Source organism: Malus sylvestris, chromosome 14, assembly GCF_916048215.2.
Source record: "Malus sylvestris chromosome 14, drMalSylv7.2, whole genome shotgun sequence".
In the NCBI taxonomy this organism is placed as follows: Eukaryota; Viridiplantae; Streptophyta; class Magnoliopsida; order Rosales; family Rosaceae; genus Malus; species Malus sylvestris.
Genome location: NC_062273.1, coordinates 8612399 through 8629490, shown reverse-complemented (window position 1 = coordinate 8629490; position 17092 = coordinate 8612399). Strand labels below are relative to the sequence as shown.

General features: G+C 36.8%; 1 protein-coding gene and 1 long non-coding RNA gene across 2 annotated transcripts; both read right to left on the bottom strand.

The window, feature by feature from the left end:
• Positions 1-6081: 6081 nt before the first annotated feature.
• On the bottom strand, positions 6082-8608 carry LOC126600694 (uncharacterized). Its single transcript, XR_007615542.1, has 3 exons — positions 8260-8608; positions 6647-7537; positions 6082-6523 (listed from the first exon to the last, which is right to left on the bottom strand). It is a non-coding gene; the product is annotated as an uncharacterized LOC126600694 (long non-coding RNA).
• Positions 8609-11880: 3272 nt separating this feature from the next.
• On the bottom strand, positions 11881-12999 carry LOC126598994 (uncharacterized). Its single transcript, XM_050265386.1, has one exon. It carries the CDS (start codon positions 12997-12999, stop codon positions 11881-11883), a length of 1119 nt encoding a protein of 372 aa, XP_050121343.1.
• Positions 13000-17092: the final 4093 nt, after the last annotated feature.

Below are 17092 nucleotides of genomic sequence, written 5' to 3'. Positions count from 1 at the left end.
AGTATCCTCCAATAAACTAAAATGGAGTAACGCGGTGGAATGAAAGAACGTCAGATAATGGAAGCCCAACCTTTAACATGAAATCGACGACCAACAGTTTCATAGCCATCAGAAAATGAAAAAACCCCAGATGCAGAAGCTTCCTAAACTAACATATCATTTTCCTCATCAATTGGAAGAGGCATCTCTAAAATATCTTTAGCCAACTCTGGAAAAGTATTAGAAAAAAAGGAAGGAATAACGCATTTTCCTCCACAAAAGATGTATGAGACCTTAGTGTGAGATAAAGAAGGAGCAATCTCAGTAGCACCAACGACCTATACAATAGGTGTATCCAACCACATATCAACAAAAAGAGAAGTACTAGAACCATTCCCAATCACCCAATGGCAGATTTGAAACAAGATAGGGATAATAGATTTTATACCGGGTCATATAGAAGATCGTTTGTGACAAGTAGAGTATAAACAACCATGTAGCTAAAATTGCCCTAAAAAATAAAAACTTCATAGAGAATCAGAAGTAATAACATGCAGTGTGGTTTGAAGAATCCCCAATGTAATCAGTGATCTTTTTTTAGGATAGTAATATTTTATAATTGGTGCGAGACCTTCTTTTTTCCTTTGACCACGTTGAAATTCCCGGAAAGATTTTTATCGAGGCCTACTTAATTACACCAATCTTTCAATTTGTACGTAGTCACTAAATCATATCAATGAATATCGTACTTTTCTTGTAAGAAAGAAAGAATATGGAAAAACACATTTAATTAATAAAAACCATACTTTAATAGTACGTTTGGATTTTGATGACGTGTGACTCTACTCTTTAATAATCTCTTAAATTTTCGACGTGGAACTCTATTCTTAAAAATAAGTGCTACACTGACTTTGGTTAAGGTGGGCTTTCCCAAAGTGTCAAATAAAGTCCAGAAATATCTTTATTCATATGCGTGTGTACGTAGCTTTTTATCTCGACGGGATAAAGAGATTCAAAACAAACAGGTACAAAACAAGGAAAATCATCATCGCCGGATCCTTTTCAGGAAGATCTTGTAATTATGATCTTTTATCGTATATCGTGTAGTCATAAATTATTTTAAAATTAAATATAAATAGTATTTAACGAAAACTGATCGCACGATATACGATGAACGATCACGATCACAAGATTCTTGAGATCCGAGGATCTTTTTCCACAAAACAAAGTTTCTAGTTGGCACTTTCTATTTGCTTTCCCCATGTCTTTTCAAATTAAATTTTCCATATATATATCAAAGGTGTCTTGCAGAAAGATGTGGAGAAACAAACATGACCTAATATAAATAAAAATGAAATTCCCATCCCTTCTCTGTTCACAAAAAAAAACCGAAATTCCCATTACCTTAGCTAATTCATGGCTTCCCTTATTATATATTTCTTAGGTTGTATGTAATTATATGCTTGCATATATGTCACATCTTGGTCCAGGTTTCCACCATATCCCGGGCTCGACTCTACCGTATCACGATATTGTCCATTTTGGACTCTGACCACGCCATCACAGTTTGTTTCTGGGAACTCACATGAGAACTTCCCAATGGGTCACCCATCCTGGGATTGATCTCGTGCAAACTCACTTAACTTCGGAGTTCCGACGGAAACCCGAAACCAATGAGCTCCCAAAAAACCTCGTGCTAGGTAGAGATGAGAATATACATATAAGGCTTATAGGATCCACACCTCTGGACGATGTGGGATGTTACATAAATATACATATATATACATACATATATATACATAGATATACATACGTATATATATATACATATATATACATACATATATATATACATATACATATATATACATACATATAGATACATACATATATATACACATACATATATATATACACGTACATATACGTATACATATACATATACATATACATATGTGACATATATGCAAGCATATATATATATATGTATATGTATATGTATATATATACGAGTAATGTTGTTCGGGCTAGATCCGTTCCTTGCATAGCTCCCTAGAGTCTTGCTTATCGGGTAAGGTTTGGTGTAATATGATTTTGCTATTAGTTTGAATGGTGCCTTTGTGGGGTCTTTGTTAAGCGTTAAGGCTCACAATCAAAACTAATATAGATCTGAGTGTGCCACCATTATCTTTGGATAACAAATTGTTCTTTTTAGTTTTTTTACTGGGTTGATTACTTGCGGCACAAGTTACTTAGACTTCTTGATCTTACTGGATTGTTACAGATGGATTAAGTCTATGTAAGATTCTTTTTCTTGCCTTGTAAACAAGGACTTTTACTCATGATATTATATGTCCAGGCAAAGGGAGTTCAAGGCTCTTTCAACTATTTCTTTAATTACAGTTAACATTAAAGAAGTAAGGTTAATTAGTTTAGACCGATTAATCACCAAATTAAATTTTTGAACGAAAAGCAGTTGAAAATGATTTTAAACATGAAGGAAGATGCATTAAACAACATATCTACTTTACTTAAGGTTCATCCTCTTGCAGTCACTTCTCTTTGTTTTTACAAGGGTTGTAATCTTTGGAGAATGAAAGGTAAAACAAGTTTTACTAATGTGATTCAATACTACAACGTTGGGGAAAAGTAGCAGAGTTTCTAAAGCTTGACAAAAGATGGCTTTCTACGGTGAATCTATGACAAAAAGAACAGAGTCTAGACAAACTAAAGCTTTCTAGTTTCTTGATTGTCTGAGAGAAAAATGGGATGTCTTTTGATTGATTGGTTGAGTGTTCTTGTCTCTAGGATCCCTTGCTGCTTTTATAAACATTTTAGCCCGACTATCCAAGCTTTGCCTTTTGGTGATGTCCTCTGGAACGTGGTGAGTCACCACTTATTTACCCATCCATGCCCTCGAAAAGTACTTTTTGCTGGGATGAGCTGCCATTTTGAGTGTCACTTCTCTCATATGCCTATTGTCTATTCCTTGGCAAAAATGATTTTTAATTCTTCTTGGGATGTTGCCTTGTCCGAGCCCAATCCTCCCTTTGCTTTTTGTGTTCTTGGACCTCCACTCTCATTAAGCCCAACATTAAATATCCACTCAAACAAATGATAGAGAGATCATCTATTTATATTATATTTTGTAAACTATATTACATATTTGTTGGTGATTGAATATTACTTAAGTGTTACTTAATGTGCTTATTTTCTATTGGTAACACATAACATGGTTAGCAGATGGGGAAAAAAGTTGGTATACTTAACATTACTCTCTATATGTATGTGGACAAACAGATAATATAGGAAAAATATCTATGATGTTGTGTCTATTTACTAAAGGGAGAGAGATGGTGTTGGCGGCATTAGAGAGAGAGAATAGGGCTTAGAGAAATTGTAGATGTGTTTTCCTTGTGTCGGGGCCTTTATTTATAGTAAACTATAAGGAGAGAGATATTTGCTCTTCAAGTAATACAAAACCTGATAGGATAGAATCACTAGATTACATAGGAATGCTAAACCAAACCAAAGACTTATACAATCACACAGTATTCAATATTTAAATTACAACACTTCTCTTGAGTGTGTAAATACAAAGTAGATATTGCACAAGATCCTCATATGATGTAGAAGCACTTGATAAAATCATCTCGTTTAGTCGGCATAATGAACGAATGAAAGTCTCAAAATAAACAAAAGAATGCATAAGAAGTATCACAAAACCTGGCTATAGTAAAATCTAAAGTAGGATAAAACTTATCTATATTATTATTAAGAGAACCCTCCTTATCAACTTTTTGCCACTTTTTTTCCTATTTTGCCCTCACTTTTAATACACAATATTGACATGAAGAGGGAAAAACAATAATTTTGTATCTTTTGAGAAAATGACAATCATATTCCTATTTTTCCTATTTTACCTTTTTTTTTTTGAGAAAATGATAATCATATACTTATTTTTCCAATTCTACCATCACTTTTGATACACAATATTTACATAAGGAGGACAAAATAATAATTATGTAATATTAAAAAAAATATGCACTTATTAAGAAAAATTGTTCAAACACACAAAGTGTGTGCTTTCTGTTAGTAATTAAAGGAGAAAAGTGAGAAAATGCATTAAAATGCCATTTCCCAAAGTGTATTTAAGTGCAGAAATATCTTGTGCATATGCATTTGTAGGTAGCTTTTTATCTCGACGGGATAGAGATTAAAACAAAAGAAAAACTAATGAAAATGGCTTGAAAACTTTGTGTTTTAACGATAAAGACAAAATAAAGAGTAAAGTGAATAGTACCAGGATTGACTTTTTAGTGTAAAAATGTGGTTTTTCGTTAAAATGAATAGTATCGGAAACTTTTCGTTAAAATTCCCTAAGACAAATAGGTACAAAACAAAATTTCTAGTTGGTACTTTCTGTATATTATTGTGTTGCTTTCCCAAGTCTTTTCAAATGAAATTTCCATACACATCAAAGGCCTCTTCCAGAATAATATGGAGAAACATGACCTAATATAAAACGAACTTCCCATATCCCTCCTCTGTTCACCAAAAAAAAAACATGGAAGTTCCCATCATCTTAGCTTATTCATGGCTTCCCTTATATATTTCTTAGGTTGTATGTAATTATATATATATCTATATATGAGTGAACTAACGATTTACTCTCTAAATTATTACCTAAGTGAAAATTAGGTCATTAAATTATTTTTTCAAAAGAATGACTCCTCGAACTAATAAAATATGCCAATTACATTCCTAAAATTAGATTTGAAGCTATTATTTTCAATTTTCCGTCAATTTAAGTCACGTGACTTGTATATGATACATTTTAGAGTAGATTGATAGTTTTCCATTGTTTAAGGATTTATTTTCTTTTTAAAAAAGTGTATAGAGTCAACTTTGAAGGGTAAAGTAGACGTTAGATTCACAACTTATATGTAACTTGAAGGGCTTGTAGGCAAGAAAATAGTGGCAATATCCTCTAAAATGCGTCATGTGACTTGAGTTGACGAAAAATTGGATAAAATAACTTTAAGTATAATTTTAGGGATGAAATTAGCAGTTTTCCATGAAATTAGGGACATATTTTACCGAAAAATAATCCAGGAACCTAATTTTCATTGAGGTGATAATTTAGAGACCAAATCTCACTATATATATATATATGTATGTATGTATGTATGTATGTATGTATGCTGATAAGCTCATATTTATATATATTTAAGGATTGAAAAACTGACGAAATTGAAAATTTTCATACCTTCGACTAAGAACTGGTTTGATTTGTTTCCGTGTTGTTTCTTTTTGTTTTCTTAATTAGTTCTGTTTACTCTAAAAAAAAATCAAATCTCACAAAACACAAAAACAAAGTAAAAAGCTCAAAAATGTAAGGAACTAACTAAGAAAAGACAAGTGAATTTGATGTAAAATATATATAAATATGAGCTTATCATATGCACTAACGGTTAATACAGAAAAATGTCTATGAGAGATTAATCAGTTATATATGTGGTTCTCCAGTGGTCCCCATAAATATTTTTCTAGTTTTGTGGGATTTACGTAAAGTTTCAAGTCCTTGTTGGTGTGTCTACCATTGCGTTTACTTTTTGTAGCATATTTTGTGTTTCACATGGTTAAACCTCATACACATGGGACATGCCATAAGTTCTATCTACCGCTTGACGCCTATCTGTGATTTAGCCGCGACAAAGTTTGTTTCTCTAAAAACACTATACATGAAATGTTGAAGGAATAAACTTCTAGTTAACTTTCAAATCTTCCATTATTAGTGATATAAGTACCAGGGCCAGTCCTAGCAGGAAGAGGTGGACGCCTAAAGCTCCCGATTTCGGGGGACCCCAAAAAAAAATTATGACTTAATAGATATATGTTACATATAATTTTGCATCAGGAGTATGGATGTATTCATGGCATCTCAAATTCGATAATGTCAATTTTCCAGTATTTCAAAAGCTTACACTGTTAGGATATCTTGCTATAGTACAAGGAGAAAAAGGTGATTTTTGCATACCAATTTATTGGTTATTTTTCATATTTGGTTCAACAAATCAAAAGAGAATTAAAGGACAAAAATGAATTGATGTGTGAAAATCATTTCTTAGTGTAAGCATTTGATGTTGTATGATACATTAATAGTGCCATGATACAATGATATGACAATGCTTTTAGCAATAGTAGTGATAGTTACGGTAGTAACAGCGTAGAGTAGCGGTGCGCTGGTGGTAAAGAGATGGCGTCCAAGGCAACAACGGTGGCAGTGGAGGCAGGGGTGGTGGTGCTTGGGTAGCAGAAGCAATTGCCGTAGTTGCATATTTCTTTTTCTTTTCTACTTAAAATCTCGTTGTTCATGAAGTTGAAATTAAATCTTTTTGAAGTGAACGGAATTTTCTTGGAAATTCATTTACATCCAACTAGTAGAACACAAACTCTAGTTTATCATCCACGACAGCTAAACATTCTCTGTATCGTTCCAATTTTATTGTATGTCACCAAAGGGATTGACACCTGCTAAAACCTAATTGCAAAGAGAAACAACATTTTTAATAACAGCGGCAGTATATATTTAATTGGATAAACTTCTCAATTAGAAATGGCTATAAAGGAAAGCAACTCCAACTAGGGATGTTTTAGGACATACCATCTCAAAGTTTCCAAGAGTAGTTAGTAAATTCATGTGTTACAACTTCCGTTCTAGCCTAATCTTTCGAAACAACCTACAATACCCCCGGCATAGGAGATCCACACTTGCCAATTAGTTACCATCCTTAGAGTGTCACTAGCTAGCACAAATATGATAGTGTTTCTCAAGCAACAAGCACCATCCAAATCAGTATCTCCTCCTTGGACTTCGGGAACGGTTCGGCGACCTACAAAGAAGACGAAAGGAGCAATCCATCAATGTATGTATAGTTAAAACACATACGCTTGACAATTGCATGCTTGGAGATAGTAGGTGCAGAAAACAAAAATATTCTGATAGATAATGTACATAAATTATGCATCTGACCAACAACTTTTATTTCTATCAGCAGAGAAGGTGGTTCAAATTCGGATCTTTTCACAATATTAGGAAGAGAAAATTCATTAGACCCATAATTGATTGGTCATCTGACTAGAATTGCTAGGAACGCCACAAGCTTCCATTACATGTGATAAGATGGAAGTTATTCCCTTCACAGAATGTGGGAAGAATAGATAAATTAAACTATGAAACTAAATAACCATGTTATATTGCTTTACAATTTTTATTTTTATTTGGTAAGAAAGCCTTTCTTCGGACAAACATGACAAATTAATCCATTTATAAACAACCAATCCAAATTATCGGATATAAAAGAACTAAAATCAAGGCCATTAGTGACATAACACAAAATACTAAAAAGAAAACACAACTTAAATTGCTTCCATGGGGACCAGTACTGAAAGCCCAATCACCAGATATGGTCTGACCAAAAAGTTTAGCACCATTCATTCCCAATATTGCTGCCTTAGCTTCCTCAAACTTCTCATATTCTATCAGCGCATAACCCTGAAATCGTTTTAGAATTGAATAAGCAAAATACAAATATCATAAATTTCCTCACACTTTTCTCAGATAAAAGTCACCTTTTGGAGTAAGAAAGATCCAAACAAAACACGGTCAGAATTCGTTTTTTATTTTTCTTTTGATAGAGATATAAATTTTATTAACCGCCGAACTAAAAAAAACTACAATACACATGATAACAATGAACAACAAACCAGATTCCAAATAAACTATAACACTGCTGCCTTCCAGTTTGGATATATCACAAAATAGTAACTGTCTTTCAATTTCCCTAAAAATCAATTCCCAAAGAGGAAGCAAAAATCTGACACTCCCCATAGATCCTCCCCTCCATCCCACTGCAAACCTCAAATATTCTCTCTGACATTAATTTATTGGCCCAAATATATAAAGTGAATGAGTGAGCAGCATCCAGGCTGAGACAACTCCAGCGAAGTATACAATTCATTCAAATAATATACGTTCACATATGAGGAAATTTAATCCCTAAAGGAAGACTAAAATACAATGACCAATGGACATATAACATGATAAAACATCACCAAATAAATGATCAGTAATCACACAATGTTCGAAAAATCAAATATAAAATTGCAGATCATATATTTGAAAACATCACAAGTATACAGGGATATAAAGAGTACCTAAACATCGTAACCAAACCAAGGTCTCATGACTTAAGTGATATAATATTGATAACTTACCTAGCTGACTGAAGGTAGCAGTTTATTGTTTTAGATGACCAATATATTCAACAAGATCCACAAAAGCAATAACGGTTTTTTTATAGGAACACACGTCAAATTTGCCTATAACTATTCCTATCCCAACCCATGTTCCAGCAAGTACAAGGTGAATAGTGTTGGTAGTGAAAAGTTTACTAACTCAATACTAAAATATATGGGTGATAAGTTTACAAACTCTATCACACCTCTCACTTTGCACTCTCAATAAAATTGGACAAAGAAATAGAGAAAGGAGGGAAGCTACAAGCTTTGGCAAACAATGCACTTTGATATATTTAAAAGTTTGCAAACACACTTCTGAAATGGAATGACAATTCAGAGATATATATTCCTAAAGCCTTAAGGGTTGCTTATTTATACAAGCAGAAAAGAAGGAGTACTTAAGTGCTTTTAATAAAATAAACACAACAACACATACAAACAGATCATATGGACTTTGGACAGTCTAGCACACACATGCAGCTATCTTTCCAACTTGCAATCAACATAGTTTCGGCTAGCACATCACATGGCAGCACACAGTTGTTGTCTTTCAACACACTTTTAGCTGGCACATGGAGGAAACTTTAGTCTTTGTAGTTGCAGCAAGTGTGAATACAACCTGTAAAGAAACTAACAGCTAGCAGCTGCCATTTACAACCTGTTTTGATTTGAATTTCCAACACACCTTCTCAAATCAAAACGCCTTCATTCCTAGCATTTCATGTAGCAGCCGGAATGATTCAACTGGTAGTGGCTTAGTGAAGATGTCTGCCACTTGTTCCTTCGTGTGACAATAGACAAGTTCGATTGTCTTTTGCTTTACATGGTCCCTTAGAAAATGGAACCTGGTATCAATGTGCTTGCTCCTTCCATGTTGAACAGGATTCTTTGCAAGCTTGATTGCAGACATGTTATCCACATGAATCACAGTCGATTCCACTTGTGGATGACACACTGACTTCAATAGATTTCTTAACCAAATTGCCTCACACACTGTTGAGGCTACAACAACATACTCGGCTTCACATGATGACAAAGCAACAATTGATTGCTTCTTTGAAGTCCATGAGAAAGCTGTTGATCCTAGAAAAAACACATAGCCAGTTGTGCTTTTCCTTTCATCTTGGTCACCTCCCCAATCACTATCTGAATAACCAAATAATTTTGCATCTTCACCAAAATTATAAACAGACCATAGTTTAGAGTACCTCTTATGTACCTCAAAATTCTCTTGGCAACCAGCCAATGAGACTCCCTTGGTGTTTCCATGTATCGACTCACGAGTCCAACTCCATAAACTATATCAGGTCTTGTGATTGTAAGGTACCTTAGGCTTCCAACCAAGCTTTTGTACATAGTTGAGTTTACAAACTCACCTTTTCCTTCCTTAGACAGCTTCAATCCAGTTGCAACTGGAGTGTTGACAATATTGCACTTATCCATATTGAATTTCTCCAATATATCTCTCATGTACTTTTGTTGAGAGATGTAGATACCGTCACTTTCTTGCTTCACCTCTATGCCAAGAAAGTATGACATTAATCCATTGTCAGTCATCTCGAATTCACTGAACATGGATTGCTTGAACTCACAGAACATTGCTTCATTGTTTCCTGTAAACAACAAGTCATCTACATAGAGACAAATAATTAAGAACTCCCATTTTTCACCATTCTTCATGTAAACTGAATGCTCGTATGGACATTTTTGAAATCCATTTTGGTGAAGGTAGTTGTCAATCCTTGAGTTCCAAGCTCGTGGTGCTTGCTTGAGGCCATACAAAGCCTTCTTCAAACGATACACCTTATCTTCTTCTCCTTGTACTTGGAAGCCTTCTGGTTGTTCCACGTATACTTCTTCCTCAAGTACTCCATTAAGGAAGGCTGATTTGACATCTAGTTGATAAATTTTCCATTTATGATGAGCGGCAAGAGAGATTAGCAATCTTACCGTGTCAAGTCTTGCAACTGGAGCATAGACTTCATCATAGTCCACTCCATACTTCTGTTTGTAGCCCTTTGCTACAAGCCTTGATTTGTATCGATCCACACTCCCATCTGCAGTGCGTTTGATCTTGTACACCCACTTGACACCAATAGCCTTCTGATTTGGTGGGAGCTTTGTCAACTCCCAAGTGTCATTCTTCTCGATGGCATGGATTTCTTCCTCCATGGCTATTCTCCAACGATCTTCTTCCACAGCTTCATTGAATGAGAGAGGCTCGTGGTCTGCATACAAGCAGAAAAGGTTGGTTTCTTCTTCTTCTTCTTGTCCATATATTTCGGTGAGACTTCTTAGCCTCACTGGAGTTGAGGAGCTACTTTCTTCACTGGATGTAGGACCACTCCTTGCAGTTCTGTGCAATGGAGTTGTTGTGTTTGTTTGAGCAGGTTGTTGCTCAACAGGTGGTACAACTTCTGGTTCTTCAAAATCAGTGGAGACGATATTTTCTTTACTGACTTCTTTGTTGTTCCACTTCCATGCCTCTTCCTCACTGAAGATGACATCTCTACTAACCACTAGTTTGCCAGTTAGTGGGTTGTAGAGCTTGTATGCCTTGGACTCTTCACTATAGCCCACAAACACACACTTTTCACCTCGATCATCAAGCTTCCTTCTCTTGGCTTCTGGAACTTGAGCATATGCAACGCACCCAAAAACTCTTAGGTGTGCAACACTCGGCTTGTATCCACTCCAAGCCTCTTGTGGTGTCATCCTCTTGACACTCTTTGTTGGACATCGATTCAACAAATAAATCGAACAAGCTACAGCTTCTGCCCACAATTCTTTTGGCAAATTCTTCTCCTTAAGCATGAACCTTGTCATGTCAAGGATGGTTCGATTCTTTCTTTCGGCTATCCCATTTTGCTGTGGGGTATAGGCAGCAGTCAGTTGATGCCTAATTCCTTGCTCCTTGCAGTATGCTTGGAAAGCATTGGAGGTGTACTCTCCACCTCTATCTGATCTCACAGCCACATGCTTGTGGTTGCTTTTAGCCTCTGTGAGTGCCTTAAACTCCTTGAAGATTTTTAGGGCAGCCGACTTCTCCTTGAGAAAATAAACCCAAGTCTTCCTACTAAAATCATCAATGAAAGTAATAAAATACCTATTACCTCCATAAGACATAGGATCCAATGGACCACATATATCCGTGTGTACCATCTGTAGTGGTGCCTTTGCTCTCCATGTATCACCAACAGGGAATGATAGTCGTGCTTGCTTGCCAAGCACACAACCTTCACATACTTGGCGTGTGACTTCAATCTGGGGTAGACCACGAACCATTCCTCCACTTGACAGCAACTTTAGGCCATTGAAATGAAGATGGCCAAATCGAAGATGCCATTTCCATGACTCATCTTCCATTACACCGATGTTGCAACTCCCAATCTTTGTGTTCAACTTCAACGGGAACATTCGGTTCTTTGACATTTGAACACGTGCAATAAGTTTTCTCCTTGCATTCCTGAGAGTGAGAAACATATCCTCCATATGTATAATATACCCTTTCTGGAGCAGTTGACCAATGCTCAGAATGTTGCTCTTCATACCTGGTATGTAGTAAGTATCGGAGATGTATTCTTCTCTACCATCCTTCTAGATGATCTTGATCTTCCCTTTGCCTTCAATTGGCAGCTTTGAGGAGTCACCAAGACTCAAAGATCCATAAGGCCCATCTTTGAGTTCGGCAAAAAACTCTTTCTTTCCACACATGTGGTTGCTTGCACCAGAGTCTAAATACCAAACATCTTGTTGGCTATTGATATCATGGTGTGCTAGTAAGACTGTAAATTCCTCACCAACATTTCCATTTGATTCTGCCATGTTGACATGCTCACCATTTTTATATGAACATTCATTTGCATAATGTCCATATTGCTTGCAAGTGTGACATTGGATATGCGCATTTCCTCGGGTAGATCTCCACTCTTGAGATTGACCTCGGTTTTGTTCATAGCCTCGACCTCTTCCTCGAGTTCGTCCTCGGCTACGGTTGGATGAACTCCCACGACGTGAGTTCCACTGCCCACGACCTTTATTTGGTTTGTCAATATTCAACTTTGACTCCAAAGCTTGCTCTAGCGTTGTGGGGCTTGCATTCTTCTGAATGCGTTGCTCGTGAACTAGGAGGGATCCTAGTAGCTCCTCTGCGCTCATCGCCTCCAAATCCTTGGATTCCTCAATTGCAGTCACCACATGCTCAAACTTAGATGTGAGTGACCGGAGTATCTTCTCCACAACTCGTACTTCATCGAGTCTCTCGCCATTTCTCCTCATCTGATTTACTATCACAATGAGCCTTGAGTGATAGTCGGAGATGCTCTCCCCTTCATTCATGTGAGCAGTTTCAAAATCTGCTCGAAGTGACTGTAACCTCACTTTCTTGACTCGATCTACTCCTTTGTAGATTGTACTGAGTGTGTCCCATACTTGCTTGCTCGTTGTTGCTTCTACAACCTTCTCGAACGTTGAATCTTCTAATCCTTGATAGAGAAGATACAACGCCTTCTGGTCCTTCTTTCGTAAATCCTTGAGAATGTTCCTTTGATCTGCAGTATATGTGGCTTCTTGCTCGGTAGTGGGTACAACATACCCACTACTGACAACTTCCCATAGCTCTTGTGATCCAAACAATGCTTTGAATTGGATGCACCATCTTTCATAATTTTCTTTCTTCAATGTGGGAACTTGGAGTTGCACTAAGTTGGATGCCATAACTGCTGCACCTGCCAGAATGGTATTCTGGCTCTGATACCAATTGTTGGTATTGAAAAGTTTACTAACTCAATACCAAAATATGTGGGTGATAAGTTTACAAACTCTATCACACCTCTCACTTTGCACTCTTAATAAAATTGGACAAAGAAATAGAGAAAGGAGGGAAGCTAAAAGCTTTGGCAAACAATGCACTTTGATATATTTAAAAGTTTGCAAACACACTTCTGAAATGGAATGACAATTCAAAGATATAAATTCCTAAAGCCTTACGGGCTGCTTATTTATACAAGCAGAAAAGAATGAGTACTTAAGTGCTTTTAATAAAATAAACACAACAACACATACAAACAGATCATATGGACTTTGGACAATCTAGCACACACATGCAGCTATCTTTCCAGCTTGCAATCAACATAGTTTCGGCTAGCACATCACATGGCAGCACACAGCTACTGTCTTTCAACACACTTTCAGCTGGCACATGGAGGAAACTTTAGTCTTTGTAGTTGCAGCAAGTGTGAATACAACCTGTAAAGAAACTAACAGCTAGCAGCTGCCATTTACAACCTGTTTTGATTTGAATTTCCAACAAATAGGGCAAAGACAACAACTCTACCTCCCAATATAGACCAGTTTCAGATCGCAAGGGCAAAGACAACAACTCTACCTCCCAATATAGACCAGTTTCAGATCGCAAGCTTATATTACTGTTGTATCTATAGAATCTATACATATAATATATATGTATATGTATGTAATTTGAAGAATCACGTAGCAAATTGTTAAATCCAACAGTAATCAAGACCAAAAGAGTGCTTTTGTTATTCGTTAGAGAATAAGTTAGTCACGATGTAATCTCTAGAATTTTTGTAACTGTTTCGGCATTCTCGTTTGTTTGATAATATTCGTATTACTTTGTTTGTTTAATAATATTCATATTATTTTGTAATTTTATTTGTCACATACTCTGATATTCAATTTGGTATCAGAGTTTGATCCTTTCGAATTTAATCTGCTTCTGTTCAGTATCAGTTTGTCTGTCTCCTTCGTTGTTTGTTCCAGTTTCCATCCGTAGACTTTTTACGTTTTCTAGTTTGGTTTTCAGTTTGTCCTTGGTAGTCTTCAAGAAAAAAAAAAGGGTTCTTTTTTTTGAAAAAAGAATTTGGTGCATATGTCTCACATCCAAATTTGAAAATGCTCCACCGCACCAAGATTTCTGCATCCCTCCAGCCCCACCGCTGTATCACCACATCCAGGCCCGCCTGGATCACTCCTGCACCAGTAAAAGATCAGCTGCATCTGCACCATTCGACTCGCCCCACCTCGCCTGCATGGCTCACCACCGCTACACCCAGAACCTGTCTCTAGCCTGATCCTTTCCCACCATTGCGATTCGCAACGATCCCGCCGCACTGCTGCCTGCAACCCCAACTCGACCGGCCGATCTGACCGATCCACCACACCACTGCTACACCTCTGTATCGCACCGCTGCCACCCGCAATCTGAAGAATCCGGATTTGAGGATCCGCCGCCCCGAGCTTGCTTGCTGTCTTCCTATTTCTTCTTTCTCCTTCTCTCGTTCTGCCACCATACACATATGAGGAAAAGAAGAAAAGAAAAATAGTAAATGAAGTTGCTTCTGTTTGGGCCACTGTTTTTAGAAGTGGTTATGAGGCCCACATGTTGCTGTCGTTGGCCTGTTTATGGAATATGTTGTTGCCCGCCATAACGATTGTTTGAGTGTTTGGACTGATGACCCCTCGAGCGACATTGTGTACGTGATGATAAATTGGAACATCAGCTTGTTTGTTACTCTAGTTGGGATATAGGATTCTCGTCTGTTTAGTAGCGATGTCCATACTCTCAAAATCTTTCTGTTGGAATCTAAATATGTCTACCTGAATTTATCTATCATCCGCCATCTAAATCTATATCAATCTTCCATCTGTCTGTCCGCATTGCAGATCCTGTCTGTTTGTCTATCTGCGTTGCAGAGCCTGCTTGTATGTTTGACTAACAAAGCCTGTAACCACATTTACTTGTTGGCAAACTCACGTTGTTTACCGCTATGAGTTTGATGGGGTGTTGAAAAATAATAGATTTAGGATTTGGGCTCAGCCCGTTAGAATTAGGTTTTGTTAGAGATTAGGGTTAATATATTATAAATAGAGTGATTTGTTATTCATTAGAGAATAAATTAATCACGATATAGTCTCTTAGACTAATAGAAAATGGAGAGTTTTAACACGAAACACAATGAGTGAAAGAGAAAGACCCTATCCTCTAGGGCAGCCCACCACTTGCAAGTCAACCCACTTGGTGCACACACATTAACTCTTTCCAAAGAAAATGCAGCATAAACATATAAATAGATAGAGCCTTGTCCCTTTAGCCCTAAACAGGCAGCCCTAACCCCTCCACAAAGAAGTTCACAAAACATAAAAAAAAAAACTCCAAAAGATGAATTATTAAGGAAAAAAATTGCCAAAGATCATTTCTAGCTGTAAATTTGCAAACATTTTTCACTACTAAATTATAAATTTCCGTCATCGAGCACTTTCTGAGCAACCAAATAGATCATCAAGCATTTACCAAAAAAAAAAAAAGAAAAAAAAAAAAAAGAGGAAAACTAATGAAAAGGGCTTGAAACTTTGAGTTTTAACGATAAGGACAAAATAAAGGGTAAAGTGATTACCAGGATTGACTTTTTAATGTCAAAATATGATTTTTCGTTAAAGTGAACAGTATTATAAGTTTTTCGTTAAAGTTTTAAAAAAAAACATTATATAAAATTACATATGTTTGTACCATACTTGATCAATCCCGAAACTACTGAGCGCCGGTCAACGTTATACCGTCAAGGACCCAGAAGAGTTTCCCTCCAACTAGGAGGCCAATCACAGCGCGACACGTGTCGACATCAGAAGTCAATCATAGCGCGACACGTGTCAACATCAGAAGCCAATCACAACACGACACGTGTCAATGTCAGAATGAAACTAGAAACTCTCTTCTATAAATAGTGATCATTCTCTCACAATATTTCCTAATGTCATTTGTACTAAATCATTCACTAGTACTCACTAAAGGAGAGCTTGAACCTATGTACTTGTGTAAACCCTTCACAATTAATGAGAACTCCTCTACTCCGTAGACGTAGCCAATCTGGGTGAACCACGTACATCTTGTGTTTGCTTCCCTGTCCCTATCGATTTACATACTTATCCACACTAGTGACCGAAGCAATCTAGCGAAAGTCACAAACTTAACACTTTCTGTTGTACCAAAGTCCTCATTGATTTTGGACATCAACAACATAAATAAATGCGAGAGAGAGGAACTGACAACGATGAGGAGCGTAAGCTAGAGAATGGGGGGATTGCAATGGGGAAAGAGGGAGTGTTGTTTGGGTGGTCTAGGGTTTTGGATGGGGCTTTGAAACCTCCGCTGCCTTTGACTCTCCTAGGCATCGCCTCAACAATTTCGTCCTCCATTAGATCGTCGTTGCAGTGGCCTTCCATCCCTCTCTCTCTCACAAGTCACTCCCGAGCTGAATGCTTTGCTCGAGTTTTGCTCGAGTTAGGGCTAGGCATGGGCTGGTTTGCTACGATTTTGGGTCAAAACCAAAACCAAACCAACCTAGTCGGTTGGACCAAAATTGCAAACTGAAACTAACCAAGCCGGGTTTAAAACCGATCAGGTCGGTTAACCGACGATAGCGGGTTAGTTTGGGTCCGGTTTGTGTAAACACTAGTTATATTCCAAGTTCAAACATTCAGACATTCTTAAAGTTCCAAAAATAAAATTCATAAGAGCTCTAATATTTCTAATAGTTTTCTTTAAGTTCCAAAAATGAACTTCATCCAAGCTCCAATATTTCAAAATGACTAGAATCCAAAAGTTCCATACGTTAAGTTCAAAAGTCCCAAACTTTACTAGAGAAGACATTACATATAGCTGATTAAAAATTAAAGTCCCAAAAGTTTCAAAAGTTCCAAAAATTCTAGAAGATCCAAAAGTTCCATACTTTCAGGCCTTCAGCAATTTTCCCAGCACTTCCTACACTCCAACAACCTACCCATGTAATAC